This window comes from Pseudorca crassidens, chromosome 11 (genome assembly GCF_039906515.1).
Source record: "Pseudorca crassidens isolate mPseCra1 chromosome 11, mPseCra1.hap1, whole genome shotgun sequence".
Lineage (NCBI taxonomy): Eukaryota > Metazoa > Chordata > Mammalia > Artiodactyla > Delphinidae > Pseudorca > Pseudorca crassidens.
This window is the reverse complement of record NC_090306.1, coordinates 67,202,058-67,228,041: the sequence shown is the minus strand read 5'-3', so window position 1 is coordinate 67,228,041 and position 25,984 is coordinate 67,202,058. Positions and strand designations below refer to the sequence as shown.

The 25,984-nt window shown below is 37.1% G+C and overlaps 1 protein-coding gene across 3 annotated transcripts in view; it reads right to left on the bottom strand.

Annotated features, from left to right (window-relative positions):
* Nucleotides 1–25,984, bottom strand: part of SYT1 (synaptotagmin 1) — a 541,914-nt gene that overhangs the window by 193,836 nt on the left and 322,094 nt on the right. For all 3 annotated transcript variants that reach the window (XM_067697425.1, XM_067697423.1, XM_067697424.1), the window contains one exon: nt 3,248–3,430. In XM_067697425.1, the coding sequence (XP_067553526.1) occupies nt 3,248–3,413 (166 nt within the window). In that variant the 5' untranslated portion in view covers nt 3,414–3,430. The remainder of the gene's footprint in view (nt 1–3,247; nt 3,431–25,984) is intronic.

Genomic DNA, 25,984 nt, shown 5'->3' with positions numbered 1-25,984 from the left:
AATGACATGCACACTCCTTGCCATTGTGACACCTCTCTTTTCACAAGTGGGAATTTCAAGTGACAGACTAAAGCTGTTTGCTATCAATTTTGCAAAAAACACATCTGCCAGAGAGCCAAGATTTAGTTCAGAGACGGAAATCAATTAATATTCTAATTTGTTACCTGTCATTAGCATCACCGTATTATGCCAAGTCAAAAGTGATAACCTTTATCTAACATATGCTCCTAAAGGAATTTGATTTAGGGATCTGTTTCATTTCTGTTGAGTGTTGCTCTCTGTGTATAAATCCCATTAGAAATTTCAATTACACGGGCAGTAAAAATTGTGATGGATTAAAATGAAAGTGTAAAATACGCCGTTACAATATTTATCATAAACCTGCATGGCTGTATTTATTATTTAGTTTCCCTAAACTTATTTACCAAACCGTTTAAAAATTTTAGGTATCTCAGTTGTTTCTTCCCATTAAATCAAGGAGAGAGCCAGCAACATAACATTTCTAGAGGTGTTACCTAGATCCTCTGACATTCTATTATTTTAGGTTGCTGGTCAAAGCAAATCTCCATGGAGGAAGGCTGATTTCCTGGTCTAATTCCCAGTGCCGAAGAAAGAAACACAGGAATGGGATAGTGGCTTGGGAAGAAGGAAAGAAATAAGAATAGCCAAGGGAAAGAAAAAAAAGAAGGGAGAGTTGCATAGATATTTTTTCCCAGCTGATTCTTTTCCTGCTGATACACAGGGAGGAAAGTATAAAGTAATAGCTGGCACTAAGTGGAGAAGGCTAAATGATGGAGTTATGACTATAAATATGGAAACAACTTGTTTTTTCAATGTGAATGACACAGTCAAGCATTGAAATGATGCTTTCTTTGGTGTTAGAAATTAAATTTAAAAAATTTATTGTAGTTGATTTACAATGTGTTAATTTCTACTGTACGGCAAAGTGATTCAGTTATACATATTTATACATTCTTTTTCATATTCCTTTCCATTATGGTTTATCACAGGGTATTGAATATAGTTCCCTATGCCATACAGTAGGACGTTGTTGTTTAAATTTTTTCATATGCTTTAAATTTTCAGCATCTTAAGGCCTGAAAATCTAAGAGTGGGTGGTTCAGGATATAAGTTAAATCAACATTGATTCATTCATTAATTCACTCAACAAATAGATATTGAGTGCCCCGTATATATTAAGGATCACCAGGGATGAAACTATGCATAGAACAGACCCAACTTCTTGCACTCATAGAGGTTACATTATTTTGGAGAGAGCCAGAGCAACTGAACAACAGATAATAAAATACATAGCATTTCAGATGGTGCTAAGTAATACAGTGAGAAATAAAGCAAGGGGGAGCAAGGGAGAGGACAGGAAATGCTGGCAAAGATTGGGTGGGGTAAATGGGTTAGAGTTTTAAATAGCATGGTTGGGGAGGTCCTAATTAAGAAGATGCTATTGGGTGAAGGCCTAAAGGAGATGAGAGAATGGGTGTGTGGATACACGGGGAACATTAAATCTCACTGGTATCGACATTGCCATTGCTTCTCATATTGTTTACTCTTCCAGAGAAGGAAATGGTGTTGAAGACAAGGCAGAATACGCGTTTGATTTGGTGTTGTTCTTTTCTATCTCTGCTTCCCTCTAACACATTTCTTTTAGAGCAAGCATTTCGATAAAATATTCAAGGGAGAGTTTGCCCCCATGACAGGTGCATTTGGCTTTTGCCCTGTAGTTATGACTTCAAAGTCATATCAAAAGATACCCAAATCAGTCCATCAGCTCAGCAGCAGAGCAAGGAAGAGAACCTGAGAGCCTGTGTTCTCCATCCTAGGGATCGCTCTATTGGACCATCTCCCTCTTCCCTAGGTTATGGAACTTCATGCTGGGAATGGAAATTACTGACAACTGAGCTAAGAGTGTCTCTCAGATGCACTTGGATTTGTTAAAGGTGGACAAACAGGTGAACAAGTTGTTAATTCCTGGGAGGATAAGAAATTGATTCCCTGTAGTTTTCATTTAGTTTCTCAATGTCCTTATAGAATAACTCTTATAGCTTTGGTAAATCTCTCATCTAGATGATTGCAACAGCCTGCTTTATCTTCTGTCCTTGCCCCTCTAAGCACATTTTCAACACAACAGCAAGAGTGATTTTTAAGAAAAACCTATGTCAGATCATGGGATCCCTCTGCTCAGAATGTTGCGAAGCCATTTCATTTCACTCGGAGTAAAACCCAGCTTCCTTGGAACAATTCACTAGGCTCCATATAGCGGCCTCAGGTTTGTCTTCCGCCATTCTCTACCTTGTGTTATTCTACGGAAGGCACACTGAGCTCCTTGCCATTCCAGACGGACTCTTGCCTAAGGGCCTTTGTATAACACAGGTTTTAGAGCTTTCTCCCCTACTTCCTCCAGGTTTCCTTACAAAGGAAATCAGCTCAGATAATCCTAAAAAGTAATAACCTTTTACCCTCTACCCCCTTCCCTTTCCCACTTACTCTCCTTCTGTTTCCTTATATTATTCACCATTTCATGATGTACCATAAACATTTGCCTCCTTACTGATTATTTCTTTTCCCCCACTAGAATAAAAGCTTTGTGAGGGCCAAAACTTACTTTCCCAGAACCTAGAGAAGTGTCTAGTGCATAGTAAATGTTCATCTCTGAAGAAAAAAGAACAACCTGTAGTTTATGATTTAAATTAAATGGCGCTGGTTGGACTTAGTGCTATACCCACACAAATAAACTTAGGTCCAGGTTATTGTTTCTTTCCCAATGACAACAAAGAAAATGTTAAAAAGTGTGCAAAAGCTTTTGAAATATTAACAGATGAGTGAAAGAAAACCAAACTTGTAATAATGGGAAAGTACATTTTAGCTATTGCTTAGGAATAATCTTTACAATGGAATGATTTCATAAATACAAATCTAAAATACACAACACATAAAACGTTAACATTCTCTGGAGAAAGAGACATTGAAGAAGATTAAAAAAAAGAGCCCACCTACATTAAACACAAGATAGTTTTTTTTATAAATTGGATTTTCATTTATTAAGTATATTTAAATCCTTAAGAAGAATATTCCATTTCCAAGAATATTCCATTTTATTTTTGGAATACTACCATTCCAATAATAAAAAAACCAAAGGTACACTTAGGTTAAGAGGAATTCTTTTCCTCCCAATGGGTACGTTGATTTTCAACCATTTATTTTTACTCAAGTAACAATATGCAATACTCACATGGAATTTTATGCAACTCATTCATAAACTTTTCCTTCAGCTTAGAAAAGCCATCCTCCTTTCCTTCCCCAGGACTGGCTGGCTCTGTGGCATTATTTGGTAGAACAGTCGCAGCAGTGGTGATTGGCGGGGCTGCCAGGGCCTCATGATGACTCTCGCTCACCATTTTAGGTTCAGGTGAAACTGTGAGGGGAGGGAAGCAAAAAAAAGAACAATTCAAAATGGTTTAACTGACCCCACATCAGATCTATTCTAGAGATGAAAAAACATCAGAGGGCACATCTGCTCACTGGGTAAACAGCCTGTCATTAGCATATTGCTTTATGTTGGTTCATGAAATATTTATGGAACCACAGAGAAGGTTCTTCCCCAGAAGGTAAGACCAGACATAGTTATTGAAAGCATTTTCTCCTAACAATAAAATGAAACTGTCAAATCTATTAGTTACTTATACAGGCAATTACTTGCTATATAGCTTTAACTTTTTAACCCATATCCTACTGAAATGTCCATGAAACAATTGCTGACAACATACATGCTCTATACTCTAAATGTTTTGCGTTTCCGAAAAGGAGAGACCAAATATTTATATTGGAAGTGTTGATAAATTATAAAAGATAGCACATTCAAAATGTTAGTAAATTTTAAAATGGGTGTAAAGAATACTATTGTAACACTGATACTCTAAGATTCCTGAATGTTATACAGAAATTAGTTCTTGAATCTCATTTATTGATAGCATGCTTTCTGCCCAGTTATTTTTTTTTGACATTTACTATAGATAATACTATGATCAATAATTCACTTGTCTTGCTGGGTGAATTTTTTTTTTTAATTCTTTATTGGAGCATAATTGCTTTACAATGGTGTGTTAGTTTCTGCTTTATAACAAAGTGAATCAGTTATCCATATACATATGTTCCTATATCTCTTCCCTCTTGTGCCTCCCTCCCTATCCCACCCCTCTAGGTGGTCACAAAGCACCGAGCTGATCTCCCTGTGCTACGCGGCTGCTTCCCACTAGCTAGCTATTTTACATTTGCTAGTGTATGTATGTCCATGCCACTCTCTCACTTTGTCCCAGCTTACGCTGAATTTTTGAAGCCACTGTAAATGCGGCATGATTGACTATATAGACTAAGGTGCTGATGATAAAACATGACTTTAATTATTTCAGTTTATTTAGTTTGATTATATTATTGAATTATATAATTAATAATATAAATTATTAAATTTATGCAATTATTTAAAATGTTATCTTCAAAATATTTTAAAAAATGAATCCTTAAGGTAGTCAGTGAAAAAATCTTAGCCTTGAATACAGAAAACAGTTCTAGTTTTCTTCACTAGCTAAATGAAGTTTGACAAGGCATTAAACTTCTTAATTAATACATCTTTTGAAATATGAAGAATCAAAACCTGCCCTGCCTAGATTTTTCTTAGTACCTGTGAAGTGCTGTATAAATGTAAGGGAGGTCTTCTAAAGGGGTACAAATGAAGTCATATTCTCCAATCTGAACGTATTCTGGACTTAAATACTTTTACTGTGTGATGTAAGTTTTCAGACTGTGCTGGTGAGAGTGGACATGATTTGGGGCAGAAATAGATAAATACAAATAGGCCTGGGCCTAACTTCACAGTCTCAGCAGGAAAGTTGATGGACCCATAAAGCCCTTCTGAGTTGCAAAGAAATGGAAATAACGAGCAAGCAGATAAAGCATTTTTATAGAATTCAAACCTTCTGTGCATTAATTACGCCTACTTACATGTTTAGTGAAAGTAGAATAATCTCAAATGTATGGGATTTATTAAAATCTTAATCAAAATCTAGAGATTTTGGGTCTCCTGAAAGGAGATCAAGGATGAGGCTGAGATACATAGATAATCAAATTTTATAATAGATTAGTTCTCTTTTCAAAGCTTTGAATTTTTCAATAGTAGTCACTAATACAATCCTAAGGGGTAGAATTAGACAGATAGGGGTTCAGGGCTTCTCTGTTCTTGAGTTTCTTCATTTGTAAAAGGAGAGTAATCATACCAAGTATGTAAGGTTTTAATCCATGCAAAGAATTTAGCACAATGTCTGGCATGCAAGTTTGTTCCTTCTGTTGATTAATTGATCCATCGATTGATTGATCTATCCCTCCCTAATAGCATTTGGCAGCTCAGACTTTTCCAGACTGTGAAAAAATTTTATTTTTTCTACCTCAGGGTCGCTTTCCAGAAGCTTTCCCTGATTTTCTGATTCTGTTTAGCTTTGGCTCTTGTCTCCCTGCAAAAATCTGGAGTACTGTTCGCACAACCTAGGTGAAGCTATTGATATTGATGATGCCTTCACTCGTATTTCATGTAACTTAGCAAGACTACAACTACACACTCACAAACACATACATATGCATAAAATATCCGTGTGTATTAAAAAATGAATTTGTTCCTCTGCTATGAGAATCACCAGATGTGATTATCATTACTTATCTCCACAGGATAGTTGAGGATATTTGAGGAATTATGGTTTGCTGTGGGATTTAAAGGAAGTGATTGTGCTAAATAGAATAGCTAAATACAACAGTGTCATCATTAAATTAAAGGTATATTGTCTGTTTCAGCTCAATTTCTGTCATGTTCTGGAAGTGGGATATCATTGCTGGGATAAGCCTGACGTTCGGCTGCTCCCTCCAACGGGCTACACAGTTGTTTATAGTTTTTGTGCACGGAGATGTTTGGGTCCTTTCTCTTGGATTGTTAAATATTTTCATATTTCCCCAGTTTATTTTGGAATATATATAAAACATTTGTATATATAAGTTGAATGATCTAAAAGGCTTTGGGAAAAATGAGGCTTTTATTAAACAGAGTCAACATTTAGAAAAGGCACTTGAAGCTTAAGCAGTATTTTTGTTGTTGTTGTGAAGGAAGCAAAGAATGTTTCTATAATTTCCAGAAAGAATCCTCTTCAGACATAAGGTACAGCTTGCAAGGTGTTTTATCAAAAACGGTAAAATCTAGGGCTTCCCTGGTGGTGCAGTGGTTGAGAGTCCGCCTGCTGATGCAGGGGACACGGGTTCGTGCCCCGGTCCGGGAAGATCCCACATGCCGCGGAGCGGCTGGGCGCGTGAGCCATGGCCGCTGAGCCTACGTGTTTGGAGCCTGTGCTCCGCAACGAGAGAGGCCACAACAGTGAGAGGCCCGCATACCGCAAAAAAAAAAAAAAAAAAAAAAAAAAAAGGTAAAATCTATAAACTTGGAACTTACTAGCCAATGATATTATCCCTACCATTTCTGATTGTTTTAAAAATCAAGAAAAGATTATGTAAGAAATATACAGACAGTGCTTCTTTTACTTAATGTATACCACTGTGAAATTAAAGGTCTTTCACAAATTATAAAGATATAATGGGCAATTAAGGATCTAATATACTGACAAAGAAAGACCAATTGCTGAATTTATTTTCATTCCTTTATATTTTGAGAGATAGTGTTTGTAAATAACAAAACTAAGAACAGTTACATGGCTCTCGAAAATGCATATTTATGGAAATAAGATGCTTATCAAGAAGCATCATTTTGCAGGTGGAAAAACTAGCTTATTATTCAGTCCTGACTAATGTGATGACTTTATACTCTCTTATGTACTTTAGTGCAGGTGGCATTGTTTGTTTATTTAGTAAAAAAATTTATGTTCTACTCAAGTCTTGATAAAAAACAGCCAACAGTTATTGAGGATCTGCTAAGTGGCTGAGATATATGAAATCATAGAGTTCTCACACCATTCCCATGAGATAGGTATAATTAGCACCCATTTTACAGGTGAGGAGACTAAGGCACACAGAAGTTATGCAATTGGTTCAAAGATAGATAGCAGTAATTAGTGGAGTTGAGATTTGAACCTAGGTGTCCTAGCTACTAGCATAAGGGACTTGTACGCGATGAGACTAAAATCTAATAAAATAGTGGGTTTTTTGAAGAAGTTTTGGACTATGACCCTTAGTAAGAAGTACATTGTATTGTGCTCCAGTATACACACTCTCCCCCTATATGTTAAATATGGAACACATTTCACATAAAGAAACTTGCCCTTACTATGTGTGAGATATTCTGATACATTCCATTCCATTCTGTTCTGTTTTAGTAAAAAATTCTCGTTATATTTATTAGTTTCACAAACAACTATTGGTTTGTGACCTACAGTTTGGAAAATCACTATGCTAAGGGACCTGTTAAGATACAATAACATTAAATGAGGCTAAGAAAAACTAAAGATGCCATTTATTAAGAACCTACTATGTGCCAAAATGCTGGCATTGATATTCAAGTATGATATCCTCAATTCTCATTACAACCCTGAAAAGTAACTTATCATATTTTACAGGGAAAAAAAATGGTTGTGGAGAGGTTAAGCGATTTGTTCTACACAGATTTAGCCTGATCCACAGTTCCTTCCACTAGTCTATTCCAGTAATAACATTTAAGTATTATGAAACAATTAAATCAGCACTGGAAAGGTATTTATGATTTTCTTTTGAATTGGTTTAGCAGTAAATAGAAAATACAAGTCATCTTACTAATAGGAAAGAGACTGCTTAATTTTGAGGTATAGTCATTGAGTTTGTTAAAATGGAATTTAACATCTTGAATGTGCCAAGAGAAATATTATTGAATAGAAAAATAAATTCCCGCCGAGAAGAAGGTTGGGTACAAAGGACACAAGCAAGCAATTCTAAAAGAAAGAAATGCAAATCCCTCCTACCAAAAGAAAATGTGTTTAATTTAACAAATAGTCAAAAAACTGAAAGTTAATATATATTAATTGTAAATGAGGATAAATATAGATGTGAAGGTGAGGATACAAAAAACTTGGCAATGGGTACAGACCATAGTTTTGAAAAATACTTTATCGAGGCCAAAGTAAGAGAACATGTTAAAAGCTGTAGAAGCACTCATTCTTTTTCTAGGAATTCACAGTAGAGAATTCATTTAATATAAGGATGTTTGTAGTAACTTATTTATAGTATTAGAAGACCAGAAACTACCTAACAGAGAGACTTAAATTGTGGTAATCCATAAAATAATGTTATTAGAATTATTTTAAAGATAAATATTTACAAACCTGGAAATACATTAGAGAATTAGATGAAAATGCAAATTATGAGACATTATAGAAAGTATGTCCAATTTCTCTAGATAAGATCTTTTGTATAAGAGAGGTTGGAAAGATACACTTAAAAATGTCAACCTTGTGATAGGATACTCTGTTTTTTTCCCCATATGTTTATATTGTCAGTATATTATAAACCTGAATTATTTAAAATTACACAGAAGAAAAGGCCTTTAAAACTGTTTTGCTCTTGAGAAAACTATACCTTCCAGAAAGAGATTTCTCAATACCAGATTAAAAAAAAAAACCAAACTTTACAATGTAATGTAAAAAGCTAAACTGCAAGAAAGAAGGATTCAGCTGCATATCTAGCAAATATAATATGCAAAATGGCCACTGGTTAAAATAGAATGTAGAAGAAATTTTAAGGTATCATAAAAGTTAATACATTTGTGGTATAAAATGAGGAAAATCAGGATTTTTTGTTGCCATGACAACTTCCCTCTGTCCCTTACATTTATTCTACTTAGGAGGACTTTAATTATGTCTGTCTCTAGGTCCATAAATTGATATGGATTTCTTGGATTTTACAGTGAGATAGTCTATCATACTGCATACACATAATTTTTGTTGAAAGAACTATTTCCATCTCTATTTAAGCATTGTACTTTATCATAATAGCATGCAAAATTAAAGAACAAACAGGAGAAGAAGGTCAAAGAAATATTGAAGAATATATTATTACTAAGAAAAAGTCTTTGAATGCAGAAATGCCCCAAACTGAAAGTAATTCTTGCAGAAATTATTACAGAGTCCAGGAGATATCACAGAATGTGTTATAAAGTATTTTTGAGATGAAGGGCAGAATGTAGTCGTTTTATTCCATCAGAATTTCCCTTGACCTTCTGTAAGTGTAGGTGAAAACCCTAAGAAGATGCCCTGTACCTCCTTCCCTCCCTTTCAGGAATGAGGCCCTCAGTCTCAGGGCCCTCTGACAGCTCACAGCTGAGGAGTCTCTCCTAAAGAATCACCCTTGGTTAAAGGGAACTGCTTTGTCCAAGGTTAAACCCACTTCCCCAGGGACGGCCCCCATGCAATGACTAGGATGCTGGTGTAAAGGCACGTCCCCCTGCCTTAATTTGGTTAATCTCTAAAGACCCCTGTAGGATCAGCTGAAGGTTGTGGTAACTGCATCTTGCCTAAACCTTGCTTTCTCCACCCCGTTACATGAAAAGCATTCCCCAGTAAGCTACCTCTGACTTAGAGCAGCTTCCCTGGGAATCCCACCTATGATACCCACTCTGAAAGATTTTGGGGGGAAAAAAAACCAACACTGTCAAAAGTTTCATTTAAATTCTTTCCAAACCCAAGGATCCTTAGGCAGTTAGTGAACTCTAGCAGCATGATCAAAATCCTCTATGAGTTTGCAAATGTTGCAATGTCAGGCTTGAGGTGTAGCGTCTCTTTGGTTTAGATAGTTTCTCTTGCTGGAAGTAGGAGGACAGCCAGAGATTGTATGGTCCCTGTCATGGCAGAAGAAAGCTGACTTCTGGTGTTAGTCCCAGTAAAATGGAGAGAGATGAAAGTTTGTTTATCAGACCTTGGAGCAAATGGAAGCATAGCAAGCAGCCTACCTTTATGAAACCATAAAACATACAGGCTCCTGAGCCCTTTATCTGCAATGTATTGATTCAAAATAGATGTAGGTACCTCCAGATTTTACCCCTTTATCTCATCACAAAAGTCTCCTAAAGAGGTGCAGCGAGAATTCTGCTTAAGAGTATGGTTCTCAGCCAGTATCTCTCACAGATGCCTTTGCAAATCAAATATAAATGGGCCTGCTTAGCTTTACTTTGCAAAAAGAATCAACATTCCTCCCCAGTCCTACAAATGTCACAGTACAAACCCTGAAGAGGTGTAGAGGTTATTATGCTGAAGGTGTCTTTGGAAAAATGTGAGGAGGGAGGAGGACTGAACACTCACCAGCTGCATCTCCTAAGAATCCCTGAGGAGATACTGAATGACTGGGGTATGGTTGATATACAAAAACTGTACATATTTAATGTGTACAACTTGATGAGCTTGGAAATAAGTAAACGCCCATGGAAACCATCACCATGGTCTCCCATTCCTGGCCCCATAGAAGGGGCTGTTATGTGTTCTCTGTCCCTTCTTCCAAGCCTGTCTCTCTGCAGCCTCCTACAGCTATGTTGGTTTTCCTTCTCCTATCTTTCTGCCCCCACCCCCGCCCCCGTCTCTCCTCTCCAATCGACATCCTCCTGCTCTCCTTAGTTTTGTCTCTTCTTTCTTTCTTAGTTTCTTTTCTTCCTCCGAAGGGGAGAACCATACTTATTTACTGCTATGTCTTACTTATCATGTACTGGGTACTTGATGCCTGTTATGTGTGTCTCCTGAGTGCTGCGCCTTGGGTGGAGTCAGTGACAAGGAGAATAAGATGCCAATTCACACCATTGAGACAGCCCCTGAGTTTCTCCTGGCTGCCTTTTCCTGCCATTATGGAAACTCAAACAGACCCCAGGATGGCATCTCTTGACACCAATAGTGGTAAATTACAACTCACAGTTACCTTCCTGACATAGTTAGATAACTGGAAACACTACTCTGATCACCAGGGAGCAGGTGACAAAGCATGTATAAGAAGTAAAGTGTAGGACCAGGAATTAGGAAATCTGGGTCCAAAAGGAGTAAGCAGAGAGGGGTACATATGTTAGGGGCTCCAAAGAGCAGAATAGCAACATTTGTATTAAAAACCAGAGGTCAAACTTTTAAATGGTCAGCTACTCCTACTAGACTTTGGAATTGACTACCAACTTCTGGTTTTCATATTTTCAGTGTGAATGATTTCCTATCTTTATCTTATACAATTTAGTTTTCCAGATTGTCCAGTGTTTACCCCCTTCCATTCCTGTCTCCCCAAGACAAGCAAAAGCAGTTCCTCAAGATTTCTCTTCCTTAAAGGTGGAAGGACACTGGCAATAATAAGAATTCAGTTATTTTCCTGTCTTACTCTAATTTTCATTGTTTAAAAAAATAATAATGTACTTTGGCAAAAGTGTCATTATTACTAGGGCTTATTTCCAAGCTGGTCCGATTTGTTCAAAATTCTTTGTATCTATTAAAAATTTTTTTTCAACTGTTTTTTCTTTTTTTCTGAGGAGAGATCTGACTGTGGATCCTGTAGATGGTGGTGGGAGATGTACTTAAGATGTGAATGTCCACCCATAGCCCCTTTCCACTGAAATTGTCCTGCTTACAGACTCTAATGATAGAAAAGAGTCCATGTAGATTGCATGATCGCCCCCCAAGAGCCATGGGCACAGCAGATTTAAGGAGGTATGAGTACCTGATGGAAGGGCACCTCACTTAGATGCTGGCCTGAGGCCAATGACACTGTTTAGCATGAAAAGGTGAGTGAGGCCAGTAAGATTCTCTCCTTCAGGAATGGAAGCTATGAAATACCCTAAAGAAACTGAAGCATAGAGAAGAGAAGAAACATGCTCACTGTCACAGAGTTAATAAGTGGGGGGACCAGGGCCCCGAATGCAGCTGATCCCAGGGCTCAAATCTGTGACCACCATGGCAGCCGCATCCCTCTGGCTGTCCTGCTTCCTTTGGCTTGGTTTTCAGTTCTGAGTTTCAGTACGTAGTATCTTGCAATACTAATATTGATAGTAATCTGAGTATCTGTACCTTGTAATCAAGAAAGCACGATTAGAAGTAAAACCTGTGTGGGTTCACTAGGCTTAGTTGTTCCTGGAATATCTGAATTTATAGCCAGAGGTGGTGAATTCTGTTACTAAGTCTGCTCTGCATTCATAACTGGGTGTGTGTGTGAAGTGAAAGAACTGATGATGTAGAGTGATGTGGGACCCCTATTGTGTAGGTTTAGAAAAATGCCATGGTGACTCAATGATAGTGGAGAGATTAAAACATTCGACTCTGAATACATTTTTTTTTCCACATTACATTTTCCCCCATGTTTTTACACCTCTGAAATGAGGATTTATTTGTCTTATAATATATGGCATCTCCCTATCACTGTCAGCCAGGCCTGTGCACACTCAACTGTCTTCTTATTCCTATTGATATCCCAGTAACAAATCATTTAAAGGCCATTTGAGGAAGGGATCAGAATCCTGGCTGTGTCTGAAGCTTTCTACTGTAAGCTTACACACTGAAAACTAGCAGAATGGGAGTCAAACAGCTTGGAAGATTTTAGAAGCACTAATGGAACAATGTTTAAAGAGATGCTTTATCGAACCCTATTGATGGCCCAAAGGAAAATGGTCTGTAAGAAAAGATGGGCATCATCAACTATGAATTGAGGACAGATTTAGAAATCTTTGCAAGTTATTAACCCATCTCTTTTATTTTCCTCGTTTGTATGCACAAAAATGACACAAAATAAAATCTAAGTAAGTCAATGACCTTTCAATAAGTACAAAATAAAAATTCAAGTGATAGGAAACCATTTTTGGACATAGTTTAATTTGCAGCATTTTTTTCTTAGTGGTATATAAAATCATGCTGCATCCTGTAATTAGTGGTTTCTTAGAGTACATGAAATAGAGATTTCCTAAAGAATGAAGAGAAAGCACGAGCATTGTTTACAAATAATGTATTATAAAGTAATAGACTGTATACAATTTTAAACAAACTGAGTTTCTCATTCCCAGAAGATCAGTCACTGCAATTATATTGAGCAATTATAGTCAACATAAATTTCAGAAGAACTAGCTAAAGTAAAAATGAATCTCTGAGCCAAATGAAAACTATATTCATTGCTAGATTATTTCCCCCCTTAGACCTATAATACAGAGAATAAAAGAATGGAAACAAAACATATCCAAGTCAAGACCCAAGTACTGAAATACTGTGATAATGATACAGAAAAGCAAGAGTTCTTAGACAAATTGAAAATTTCCCACCTATAATAGGGAAAGAAATCTTGGAAACTGGGATATCAGAGATGTTTCTAAAAGCATTTAATAATAAATTCACAAATTTAACATTGTTTTTCTAGTAATCCATTTATTGTACACCCATTTCTCTACTAATGCAGTTTCAAAAACTGTAATTTATTTTCAAAGCACCACTCAATATTGGAGAAAGTCTATAGCTTTAAAGGGCCTCCCAAGATTTTGGTAAGAACGGCAGGGTCATGATCAAGAAAAGATTGCAGAAGAGCTTTTTCAGATGCATTATAAAGACTTCAAGTGCATTTTGTAGCATGTCTAAAATGATACAGTGTCAAAGTCTCCCTTTTTTATTTTCTGATAAAACCGGTAGATATGAAAACCTAGAGATGGAATGGAAATCTTACATGGATCAGTTTAGCATAGTTTTCATCAACAATGTCATTGTGTACGATATTAATTGAAGTTACCTCTTCTGTACAGTTTTGTTCTTTTGTACAGTAAGCTAAAACTAGATGCTTTGGGCAGTTTGGGAAGTGGTACAGGTTAGCTGGATCAAGCAAATTGACTGTCAAAATGTTTTCTATAGCAGCAACAGAATAATCATTTGGAATTCCCATTCTCCATTGCTTTGCTGAAACCCAGCTCTGAACTCTTGCTGTTTCTGAGCTACAGGCACTTGAGAGAAAATGTAAGCTTGCGACTCAAAGCCCTCTTTTATCAAACGGTGTGCAAACTGTCATTGTTTTGTCACACAGGGAAGCAAAACTTTAAAATCAGTCTATACACAGTTCAGATTGTTAAATATGATGGAAATTTCTGCAATTTCCAGTTAAAAACAGTAAATGAATAAAATAAGAGCTTGAAACGTAGAAGCTCATTTAATGCTCACAAAATAAACCCATGAGTCAGGCAGTACTATCTGTCTTTCACAGATAAGGAAACTTAACCAAAGGTTGCACAGCTAGTAAGTGCTGAAGAGAGGATTTGAATTGAAACAAGCTGGCTCCAGGGCCCGTGGAATTCTGCCTCGTTAATAAATGAATAAATACAGATGCATACAGATGGTTAAAATCCAATGTGTTATATGCTCTAGTAGAAATGATTATGAAAGACTGAACTGAGAGAACACACCAGGTAGAAAACCACCAGGATTTAAATATCTGAGTATAGTTGGGCCTGAAGTCTAAGTTTACACGCTAAATATATCAGATATGAAGTATAAAAAGTGATTTGGCTTATTCTTCCTGAATTCGACCTTCTGTTGTGTGCTAATGAACTAATTTGGTGACAGGAGACTTGAATGAACAATATATACAATTTACAAAAAAATAATAAGCAAGATCGTAGGTCAGTTGCTTACCTAACAGCTATTCCTTCCTTCTGATTTCAGATAAGCCATATTTTTAGATATGCATTTTTAGATAAGCAACTACTACTCCTTATCCCCCACTCATGGGTAAATTTTATTAGTCTATATGTCAGTCCTGGTAATCCCATACTTCTTCCCAATGGTTGGTTTGAGCACTGCCATGTGATCCAGTTTGGGCCTGTTGTGTATAAGAGGAAGTCTGCTGGCTGATGTCTGGGAAAGTTTTTCTAACTCTTGAAAATACATACACAGGAAGTGATTTCTCTTCTGCTGGTTGGTGTTATATTTGTGTGTGGCAGCTAGAACTGCCTGTAACTGTGTTGTGATCATGAGAGAACTGTTCAGTGAAGGAGAGGCTGGTGTTTTATGGATAAAGGAGCTGAAAGTTGGGAGTAATCATGACCCTGAAGATGGTTTGAGTTGCTGTACTGTTTAGCCGTACAACCACCATGCCTGGGAACTTCTTGCAATGGGAGATAAGTGTTTCTTACGGTTTAATCCATTTTGTGTTGCATTTGGTGTTGCCTGCAGTCAAAAGCTAGCATACACAAATACTTTATAATATGATCTCCACAATAACAAAAATAAAATTGTTTCTATCGGCTTATTTTCTAGTATGCTATGCCTAGCATAGTAGTAGAAAAGGGTATTTATTGGCTGCTTGCTAATACCCTTTACCTGTGTGTGCATTTGACCCCTAGTTTTTTTTGTTTTTTTTCGCGGTACGCGGGCCTCTCACTGTTGTGGCCTCTCCCGTTGCGGAGCACAGGCTCCAGACGCGCAGGCTCAGTGGCCATGGCTCACGGGCCCAGCCGCTCCGTGGCATGTAGGATCTTCCCGGACCGGGGCACGAACCCGTGTTCCCTGCATCGGCAGGCGGACTCTCAACCGCTGCGCCGCCAGGGAAGCCCATGACCCCTAGTTTTTGATGCTCAATAAGTCTATGAGACACTCATTACATTTTCTCCTATTCAGAACAGAGCTGTATCTTCCCTACACCCTATGAATTATGGTGAAGATCATTGCCCAGCATCCTAAAGTGCTAGATTAATACAAATTGAATTTATTCAGAATACCAGAAAATTGGCTTCATGATTGGTTCTATCTAATTTAGAAGATTTAAAAGGTTTAGGTAAGGTTCTAATTTTATACACTGTATTCAAATTAAATGCTCTACCTTTTAATGTGTCCATAATTAATCAAAACGTGTGAGTGACTGGACATTGTACAACTGTGCCTTCATCCACTTGGAGCACTTTGGAAGTAAATCGGGGGAGCCAAACACTTGGAAAGGATATTTGAGAGGCAGGTACCCTATTATGTCGTTTACATGGCACACTCTCCAAGCATTTCTTAGTGGATTCCTTTTCTTTGGCTTCTCCTCATCTCACATTTAAGCATCACTGTGAAAAATATGACTTTGATAAAAATCAGTATCTGTAGGCTTTATTTTGTTTAAACTTACATTTGGCCAACAATTGGACTTCATGCCATTTCCATTTGAGTGGCTCAATGATAAGACAGATGAATATATAGCAGTTTACATTTTAGGTCTTCAAAGAAAGAGTTCAGCAAAAGCACAATCTGTAAATACCCTCTCATTTGCATAATAAACAGGCATTCTGGCTTAATGACAGCAATATATGGAGTCAAACTGCCTTTACATTGTAGATTTAGTAATTACAGACAGTATAATTGCATCAAAATAAAGTCATTCTGGGGCCTCCCTGGTGGCGCAGTGGTTGAGAATCCGCCTGCCGATGCAGGGGACGCGGGTTCGTGCCCCGGTCCGGGAAGATCCCACATGCCGGGGAGCGGCTGGGCCCGTGAGCCATGGCCGCTGAGCCTGCGCGTCCGGAGCCTGTGCTCCGCAACGGGAGAGACCACAACAGTGAGAGGCCCGCGTACCGCAAAAAAAAAAAAAAAAAAAAAAAAAGTCATTCTGTAGGGAGTCTTATCTCTTTAGGCTTTTTTCCAAACATATGAATAATTTGATATTATGACATATTGAAAGAAAACTGAAAAGTAATCTAAAGTACTTGTCCTGAATGGCCCATCTTCCTCTTTGAAAGTTGTTGGATGACCTTTAATCTCAGAATGCCATATTACCACAACTTTTTAATATTCTTAAGTAGAAAGCATCTCTACCTTACTGTGAAACAACAGGTACAGGGAAGATTTGCAACTTGTCCCATTGTGTAGCTCAAGATCATTGATGGTTAGAACTACATGTTTCATTTCATCAATCTGGTTATAAACGATGATGCATTTACTGGGAGAAAATGTTTATATTTAGCCAAACTTTTTTTTCTTCCACGCCATTAATATGCAACTGCTTTTCCTTAAAACAGGTAATAGCAATAGCTGAATTGCAATTAATATCCAACTGACTAAGGAGACATTTCAGAGTGAGGGCACAGTCTTACTGATTCATCACTGAATATCATATTACAGATAAACTAACACTTTTACTAAGATAAAAGTATACTGATAGCATGAATAAAATATGAGTGTTGATTTCAATCAACTAAAAGTCACCTTGTATTCTAGAAGGTGAAATATAGAATCAAATAGGAGATATGACTTAATATCATTCCACTTGTTTACTGAAGATTTTGATTGTAGAAATCACTCAGGGGCTTTGGCATCAAAGACAAAATCAGGGAGAAAGAACGCAACCAAAAAACCCCCAAACCAAAAGGACCGTGTGAAAGTTTTGTGCCTAACAAAGAAAGAAAAGGTAGGAATGCCAGCAAAGCACCACTAAAATCAACGGAGTAAAATTATAAAATCAAACTGAAATATGAGAAGGATTTCTACAACAGCAACTTCAAATCACAGAATTATCAGGGCTAGAGGCAGAAAGAACAGGCAAAATATAGCTCTACGAGAAACTTTAAAGCTACACAGGTGAAAGTAATAACAACATACCTAAAGGAAAAATAATTCATAATGAAATGTAGGAATTAGGGTGTTAAAAAAAAGAGAGATAAAATCCATCCAGGGAAGAGGAGACTTTCACAAGGTAAGTGGTACTGTTAAGGACCTTGTGAGCACACATGAGCTCTAGGATGGCCAGTTTGAGAGGGATCTCAGTTCTGTCTCTTGCCTTTTTTAGCTGTGAAAACAAGAGCACATTACTTGCATTCTGAGCCAGTGTTTCCTCACCTGTTAAAAAGGATAATAGTATACAACTTATATATTTATTATGAAATTAGATAAAATGTGAATAAGCACATTGCAGGCACTCAGTGGTAGTTGATAACAATTGTTTTAATGCAGTGTTGATGATGATGATGATGGTCAGCATCATCATCTTGTTCCTGTAGCAAATATTGATATATCCCTATTACAGAGCTAGATGCAAGGAGCTTCTCCTGCTCTGATTCATGAAGTTAACATAGTATTATTTGCATGCAGATTTCTCTGCTAGGAAAGAATGTACAGGTAAGACATGCCTAGATATCTAGTCCCTGAACAAATATTGGCATTCTAGTTTATACATTAGTCTCTTGTGAATTGGTTAGTGTGAGTCACACTGAAAGATAACTTTCAAAATCATTTTCTAAGTCTATCACTTTGAAGGCCAGATCCTGGAATATGGCCAAATTTTTCTGTTTACCTCTCCACCCTCTGCTCCCATAGTAATATCACTTAGACTCAGAAAGAAATGAAAAATTTTTGTTCTGTTTCTCAATGGAGGTTGTTCCCCTTTCTCTATGGAGTAGGATCTAAATATATATTTCAGATTTATCAAATTTTCAATAAAAGGGCAGCTGCTACCAAAGGAATTTTTCAGGATTCTGTGTCAAACTGGTTAAAATTTCTGAAGCTCTGTGGCCCTGGCAAGGTGTTATAGGACACTGAGAGTTAGGCACCCATTTAGAAGCCCCAATTTCCAAGTCGTACATATATGGGAATCACCCTTTCCTAGCACTAGCAATTCCAATACAGCTGTAAGAACATTAGCCCGAATACCATGCGGCTTCTAGAGGCCCTGCTGCTTCAGAAATTAAAAGTTTTGAGAATCAGAAAGAGCCAGGATCGGATCTAAGGATGACTTCATGGAATAATGGCTGGTCCATGTGGTAATGCTCTGGTTCCAAGATACATTTCCTTGATTTTTTTACCTTTTCAATATCTGTATAGGTAGCTGTTTCACCAATTGGATATTTGCCTGACACTAAAAAAATTCCCTTCAATAATTGGAAATATGACATAGGTGTGGGGGGCAGGTTCTGTTACTAAGCTAGGTATACTGGGCCAATGCATATCTAGACCAGTTATGTGCTAGATGAGAGCATAGGCTCTGAAGCCAGAATGTCTGTGTTTGAACCTTGTGTTGATTAGTATTAGGGACTGCTATGGATTTCTCCTAAATTGGGCAAGTCTCTTTTCCTGTTAGCCTCTCCTCTGAATGGAGGGGTTGACCGGGAGCTCAGTGCACCTGGTTGGAGTGTACTGATGATCAGGCTTCTCTTACAGACGCCTGGGCAGCAGGTAGGCTAGGAGTGACCTCGTTATCAAGGTGACGAAGGCATTTCTCTGGGAGTGGACCATGTTTTATTTCTGACAGAGGGGCTATTCCTGTTCTTCTTAATATCCTTTTGAGATTCAGAATACCTGGCTCTGCTTCTGTTTTGGTCCTAAACCGTTCCCAGACTTCTCCCCACATTACTCAGCGTGCATTCCAAGTGGCCTTATTTACCTCTGTATAAACTAGAGTCGGTTGCCCAGCTGTGAGCCGGCAATTCTCCACTAATAAATTACTCCATTGCAATTACTCTCTAGGCAAAAGTGCTGGATCAATTTGTTAAAATATCTAGGGCCGGCTGGGGAAAATGGTTCCTCTCTCTGGACTGTATTTTCATCAAGTACTTCTGGATTACAGTTTTCTCAGATCTGCTGTCTTGATCGATTACTATGAAATGCCTTCTATCCTTTGGAAGTGTCTCAACTTCTGATTTATTAACGTACTCTCATGTTGCCCAGAGTTTTATATACTTCACCCCTTTCTTTTCATATCTTTTCTACCATTTCAATAGCTTTTGGAAGTAAGCATAAATAATCTCTGTGGTTAATAAGCCACCAGGAACAGAAATCCTGTCTATACTTCTGATGAAAACACCCCCCCTTTTCTTCAATATGTAAAAAGACTCCTCTACTTTATGTTGGAAAAGGGGAAAAATGAGGACTTTAGTGCATTTTTATTGCATTTCTAGAATTACGTCATGATTGTCTGCTTATGTATGTATTTTTCCTACCAGCCTCTGAGCCCCTTGAGTTTTGGGATAGGGTCTTATTCATGTATGTATTTGCACTATTCAGCACAAAGTCTCAATCCCTACCCCAGTATGGTAGAAATTTGATTGTTTTTAGGATATATACTTATAACATTTTTATAAATAGATACTTCATTTTCCTGGTATGAGGGAGTGAACCACATCAACTTAGGTAAAGTTAGGTGAATTTGCCCACCATTCTTCATTTTTCTCTGGTGTCACAAGCAGGCTCTGGGTGCATTTCTGAGTTTTGCATGTTAGATCAGATTAAGTTCCATTTTGGAGAGAATTGGGATTAGCAGAGGTGACACGGCATTTGAACAGTACGAACAGGGGCCTGCTTCAAATCCTGAGCGAATGTAAACCCTACACAATATTAGGCACACTTTGTCATTGAATCTTTTTCATCACAAAATGCTGACAGTGAAGAGAGAAGGCAGCTGGTAGACAGAAAAAGGATAGGGAGCATTCAGTGTTGAAAGAGAGAACACGTATCTATAAAATCATGCTGTTATTCATGATAACAAGTAAAGAAGCCAGACAGCATTTTGCAGAGGGTGTTAGAAGAAAAGTCTCTGTAGAAATCAGCGGATTCAGATGGTACTTTGTAGAAATCCATCATCAGAGACTGAATAGCTTTCTGAATGAGAAAACAGCATTCCAGATGAAGTCAGAAAGGTGTGGCATTGAAGGGGATAAGTTAGGAGTTTGGGATTAACATGTACACGGTATTATACATAAAACAGATAACCAACATGGACCTACTGTATAGCACAGGGAACTATACTCAATATTTTGTAATAACCTATATGGGAAAAGAATCTGAACAAGAATATATTGAAAAAAATATATAACTGAATCACTTTGCTGTACAATTGAAACTAATACAGCATTGTAAATCAACTATACTTCAATTAAAAAAAAAAAACTTAGGCAATGTCTGGAGTCTATACTGCCCTTGAGACTTTTCCCTTGGCCATGCTGGTTAAGATTATAAACACTGCCCTAGTGAAAAAGCCTGGAAATCGGTATCAGAATGTCATTTGATTTCAGAATGTCAGTGTCCAAGGTTTGTGGTTCCCCAAACTCATGCAGCCTTCCTCTTTCTTACTGTGGTCTGTCTCCATCATGTCTGGGCATTTGCTCGACTGCAGATGTAATTTACAATTTAGGCCTGAGTCTTCTGCTTTTATCAATCAGATTGAAAGAAAAGGACTGATGTCCTTAAATTTAAGTATTTTCCTTTAAGAATAGGAATAAAAGAGAGAAATCTGTAGCAATTTCTTCCCACGTGAACTTCACACGTACATCTTTTTTCTCGAACCTGTTATCTACACAGTTCCTCCCCTGACATTCCACTCAGAGACATTCATTACTACTGCAAATGACAAAGAAACTTACATAAATTAATGTTCAACTTGATTTAGGCATGAAATTCTAATACCGTCCAGAGAGGGATCATGCTGTTTCAAAATAATCTTTAATGTAATTCTACAAATAAACCATTTATATCAATAACATACTTGTTTTCTGTGTATTGCATGAAATCAATTTATCTTCAGATATTTGGCTACTGCCAAATCCATGTTTTAAAGAGAGCTTAGAAACAAAACTACCGTGGAAGATTAACTGTGAAACATTTTGCTCTATGAAGAACAATAAAACAGAAATTAGAATATTAACTAGATAGCAAAGCAATGCTGACAAGATCACTTTTGTAGCTGGGGACCACTTCTAAAAATGTTCTACTACTGTTCTTGCAATCGATGGATTCTTTTTCTCCCTGCTCTTGATTTACTTATTCATTAACTAGAGGGATTAATAAAATTAGTTAGAGCAGGAAAGTTGATGTGAGTACTAAAACACCACAGACAAGGAGCTGGGAATATCAATTTGCTTTTCTTCTTAATTTCTAGAATTGAATTACAAAATGGAATTTTCTAACACATTTCTACCAGATTTTTATTTAAAGGTTAGGAAAACTTCTGTGAGATGAGGTGAATTCTTTCCTGTTTTGGTCTAGAGATAGATTTAATATTTAGAGTTAATTTTCTCTGTTAGTATTACCTTGTTTTCTGGGTGATAGTGATATTATTTGCCTGCCTTATTTCTTAGCTGTCCTATTTGTTTCCATCAGAGTTTTCAGCAAGAGATTATGCATTCATCAAAGTAACAGTGCTACCTTTTAAAAAATGTACATTTTCTCTGAGGGATTAAATTTGAGTAACTCTAGAGAATTACTCTCAGAATGTGTTTGGGTTTTAAATATTATTACATACACACATGTTAACATCAATAATTTATTTACTCATTACTGAAGTCTGAACAAACTAGTAGATATGTGAAACTGATCAGGGATTTACATTTTGGCCTGAGGTAGCTTTGATGATTATTAAGTAAGGATAAGAAAATCTCCAAGCTTAAAACTTGGTAGAATTATGGCTTTAAACTCCTTCTTATATCTTGCTTTAAAAGAAAAAGAATTTGTATTACATTTATTGAACATTTTGCTTATTTCACTGTTCTCAGTGAAATGTTCTTGACCATTTTTATTCCTTTCTGTTGTCTCATTCCCTAGACCAGAGGGACCCTAGGCTCAGACTTGCAGATTATACTGCATGCGATGTAACTTTAAGTTCACTTGGAGCTAGACCATCACCCTTGGCCCACCTGATTTCTACCCCTAACTTGAATTTTATACCATGATATTGCAACGAGGGCTAAATCTAGAATTCTATGTGAGGATCCCATCAAATTACATTACTTCAAGTCGTCTCATGTTTTCTTGGTGGTATTTGCATCAATCTCATAAATTTTAGAATACTCCTACATATTGCAGTTTTCTAAATACAAATATGAATTAAATATGGACCCCAAAGAAGACACAGCAGGATGCACTGAATGATTGGTTCCTGAAATTTCCAACCTAAGACCCATTGAAAGGGAGTCACAGAATTGCATTCTTAAATTAATTAATAACGCTGAGCTTTTCAGGAACACTTCAGCCACATCATGTCAAAGCTAAAACCAGCAGCCTTCCAAAACCATGAACACAACTTGACTGGTTTTGACAGTCTATTTATTAATTGCTGCCAAGTTATAATTGTTATTGCATTAACGTAGCCTATCTGCAGAGGAGCAGCGTCAGCTAAGCATCTGCCTCTGAAATTTGAATATAAATTTATTTCTTTAGGTTTCATCACTGATCTTTAATGTTCTGAATATTTTCAGGCAATTTCATCTACAGCCTCAAATAAATTGTAGAAACTGGAACTAATTGTTCCCCTAATTGACTCTCTTACCTCCTGTTGTGTGTACAATGCATGTCATCCCGGCTGCACACAGCAACAGGAGGGAAGCTATTAATCAATCATAGAACAGTTAGTTCTGATGTGAAGATTTCCCCCCTCGGTTGAAAGGGAAAATAACCTCCTCAGAGGTTAAAGGGACACATTTCTTCTCTGTAGTTGTTGCTGAAGGAAAAAAAATATATAGATTAGACTGATTGTTTTTCCACATGTAATTTTAATTCTTAATTAGGGTTCCTTAAGTTTGCCAGGAGCACCCAGACACCATGATTAGTACCAGGACACCTTGATACACTGCATGATAGGTCCATGAACTTCTGTTTCCACAGTCAATTCATGTTATTGCTATGAGCAGTTCCTTGGTATACTTTAACAACCAGGCCAAGCAAGGGATGTGTGTTCACAACTCTATTTCTTGCACGAGTCACCCAACACGAGTCACATAGAAGTTGCTAAATAAATATGTGTGAATGAATGCATAAGTAGAATTTATTGACTTCAAATATAAACATTGCAAGCAATTTTAGATTTTTCATGCCACTGAAGGCAGTTCCCTATAAGAAATCCATAGGCAGAGCAATTAAAGTAAGGTATGTTTTAACTTTGTATTCTATAACTTTACATAGACTTATAAAAGGGGAAAAAGTAGGTAATTTGATTTTTTATATTTAAATTTTTTATATCATATTTACATATTTTCTACCTTAGTTCCTTCCAAGTTAGACTACAAAACAAGGTAGGTCACTTGATGAAGTTGTGAATTTGTCATTTTAATCTGTTACATCTAAATCTTTACTCTGAGTCTTTCCCCATGCTACTTAAGGCATCCTCTTCCTTCCCCTTAATCAACCCCAAAGCCTGCTGATGACAGTGTGATAATCTTCTTGGTTGTCAAGTAGTCGCCACGTTTCCAAATTTTTATATTCTCACACTCCCCTATCCCAGCTTATTTGCATTGTATTCTCTTATTTCAGGGTTATCTCTCTTTTTTAGGTATATGATTGCACAAAGGATAATTTTGAATTAAAACAACTGGAAGACTGAATGTAATACTGAACTCAACAAAATACAGCATTTATTTTTTAAATAGTGAAATCAATATAGATATGATTTTCATTTTGGTGGAGTGAAAAAGCAAGTTAAAAATTTTGGACTTTGAAAACAGATTATAGACAAGTATAGGAAAAAATGAGAAAGTTAAGAAAGGAATGACAGGATGACAGCAAGCACTTTTTCACATGTTTTCATAGTTTCTCCAAATGTAGGTAAGCTGCTAGTAAAGTCACATCAGGCATCTACATCTAATGTAACGAGTGGAAAAGGCAAAGTCAAAGACCTAGTACGTAGAGAATAGATTTCATTAGTCTGATATGCCCTTACAAATTAAAAGGGAGAGCAATAAATATGCAAAATGGGCTTAGTTAACAATAGGGATTTCCTCACTTACTTGTGTTTAAATCAGGGCTCCAAGGTTAACAGAATTTGTGTTATTAAAGTTTAGCAAAGTAGCTTATTGAAATGCCACTTTTATATCTATCTTCCTGACATTAAATCAACCCAGGCAGGATTCTATTGACAATTTGACCTCAGCATTTAAGGCATTCCCAGCAGCTGAGAATTGGTTTTGCCAACTTTGCACATCAAAGCAGCTCTACAGGGCAGAAGTGGTTGTATTCACTACTGAAAAACAAAGAAAGGATTGATAGATGAAAGAATGTAGTTGGCTGAATGACGCACACATACAGGGCACCTTTTAATTTTTTGGAATAGAAAAGAGTTTTATCTGAGCCAAATAGAGGACTATAGCCTGGGAGACAACAGATTCAAGAAGCACTTGAATTGTGTTCTTCTGGGCTACAAAGTGGGGAAGGCTTACATAGGCAAAACCCAAAAAGTTGCATAAGTTGTTAAGAATCAGGATTGGAGTGGCAAGAAGTAAGGATGCTTGCTTAGCAAGGATTGACTGGGGTCCAAAATGCTTGCATAGTTACATGGGGGAGACCTTGAGACCATAAGGTTGCAGCTGGTAGCTGCTAGCAGATTTTCTTTTTTTGTGAAAATGGCTGCATACACGGGTATCTTTAAAACACACACCCCCACACACCCACACACGGACACAGATGTGAGATCCCTGGACCAGCAGCATCACCATTACTGGTAACTTGTTGGAAATGTGAATTCTCAAGCCTTACTCTATACCTACTGAGGGTAGAATTCTGCAAGCTAATTCAACAGACGACTCTCCAGGGGATACTGATGCATGGTTATCTGTGAGAACCACTGCAGTAGCGTTCTAATTAAACTTAGGTGACATCAACCATACCCACTCAGGAAAAAAAAAAAAGCAACAATTCAGTTTTTTCATCCAGTACGGCTTCTAGCTCAGGTGATTATTCCACCTCAGTCTCTCACCAAGAACAGTGATCTCTTTCAACGTTGTGTTAGATTTACTGAAAAACAGGAAAAAGCAGCCTACTGAATTTTATGGTAGGCTTGTTTTCAAAGGTCACTTAGACTATAGATAATTTTTGCTTCATAGGCTCACTCTGCATAAGACACTACCCTTCTGAATGAATTTAAACGACAAGTTTCACTGGTCAGCAGAGACTTGAAATCCAGGGTTCAAAAGAAGTTAGAAGATTACCATAATAAGACTCTATATGTTTTATAGCCAATTACATTTCTACTTAAATTCCAGTTTTTAAATTAATCTGGGCATCCAGTAATTCCAACGTGCTGTATG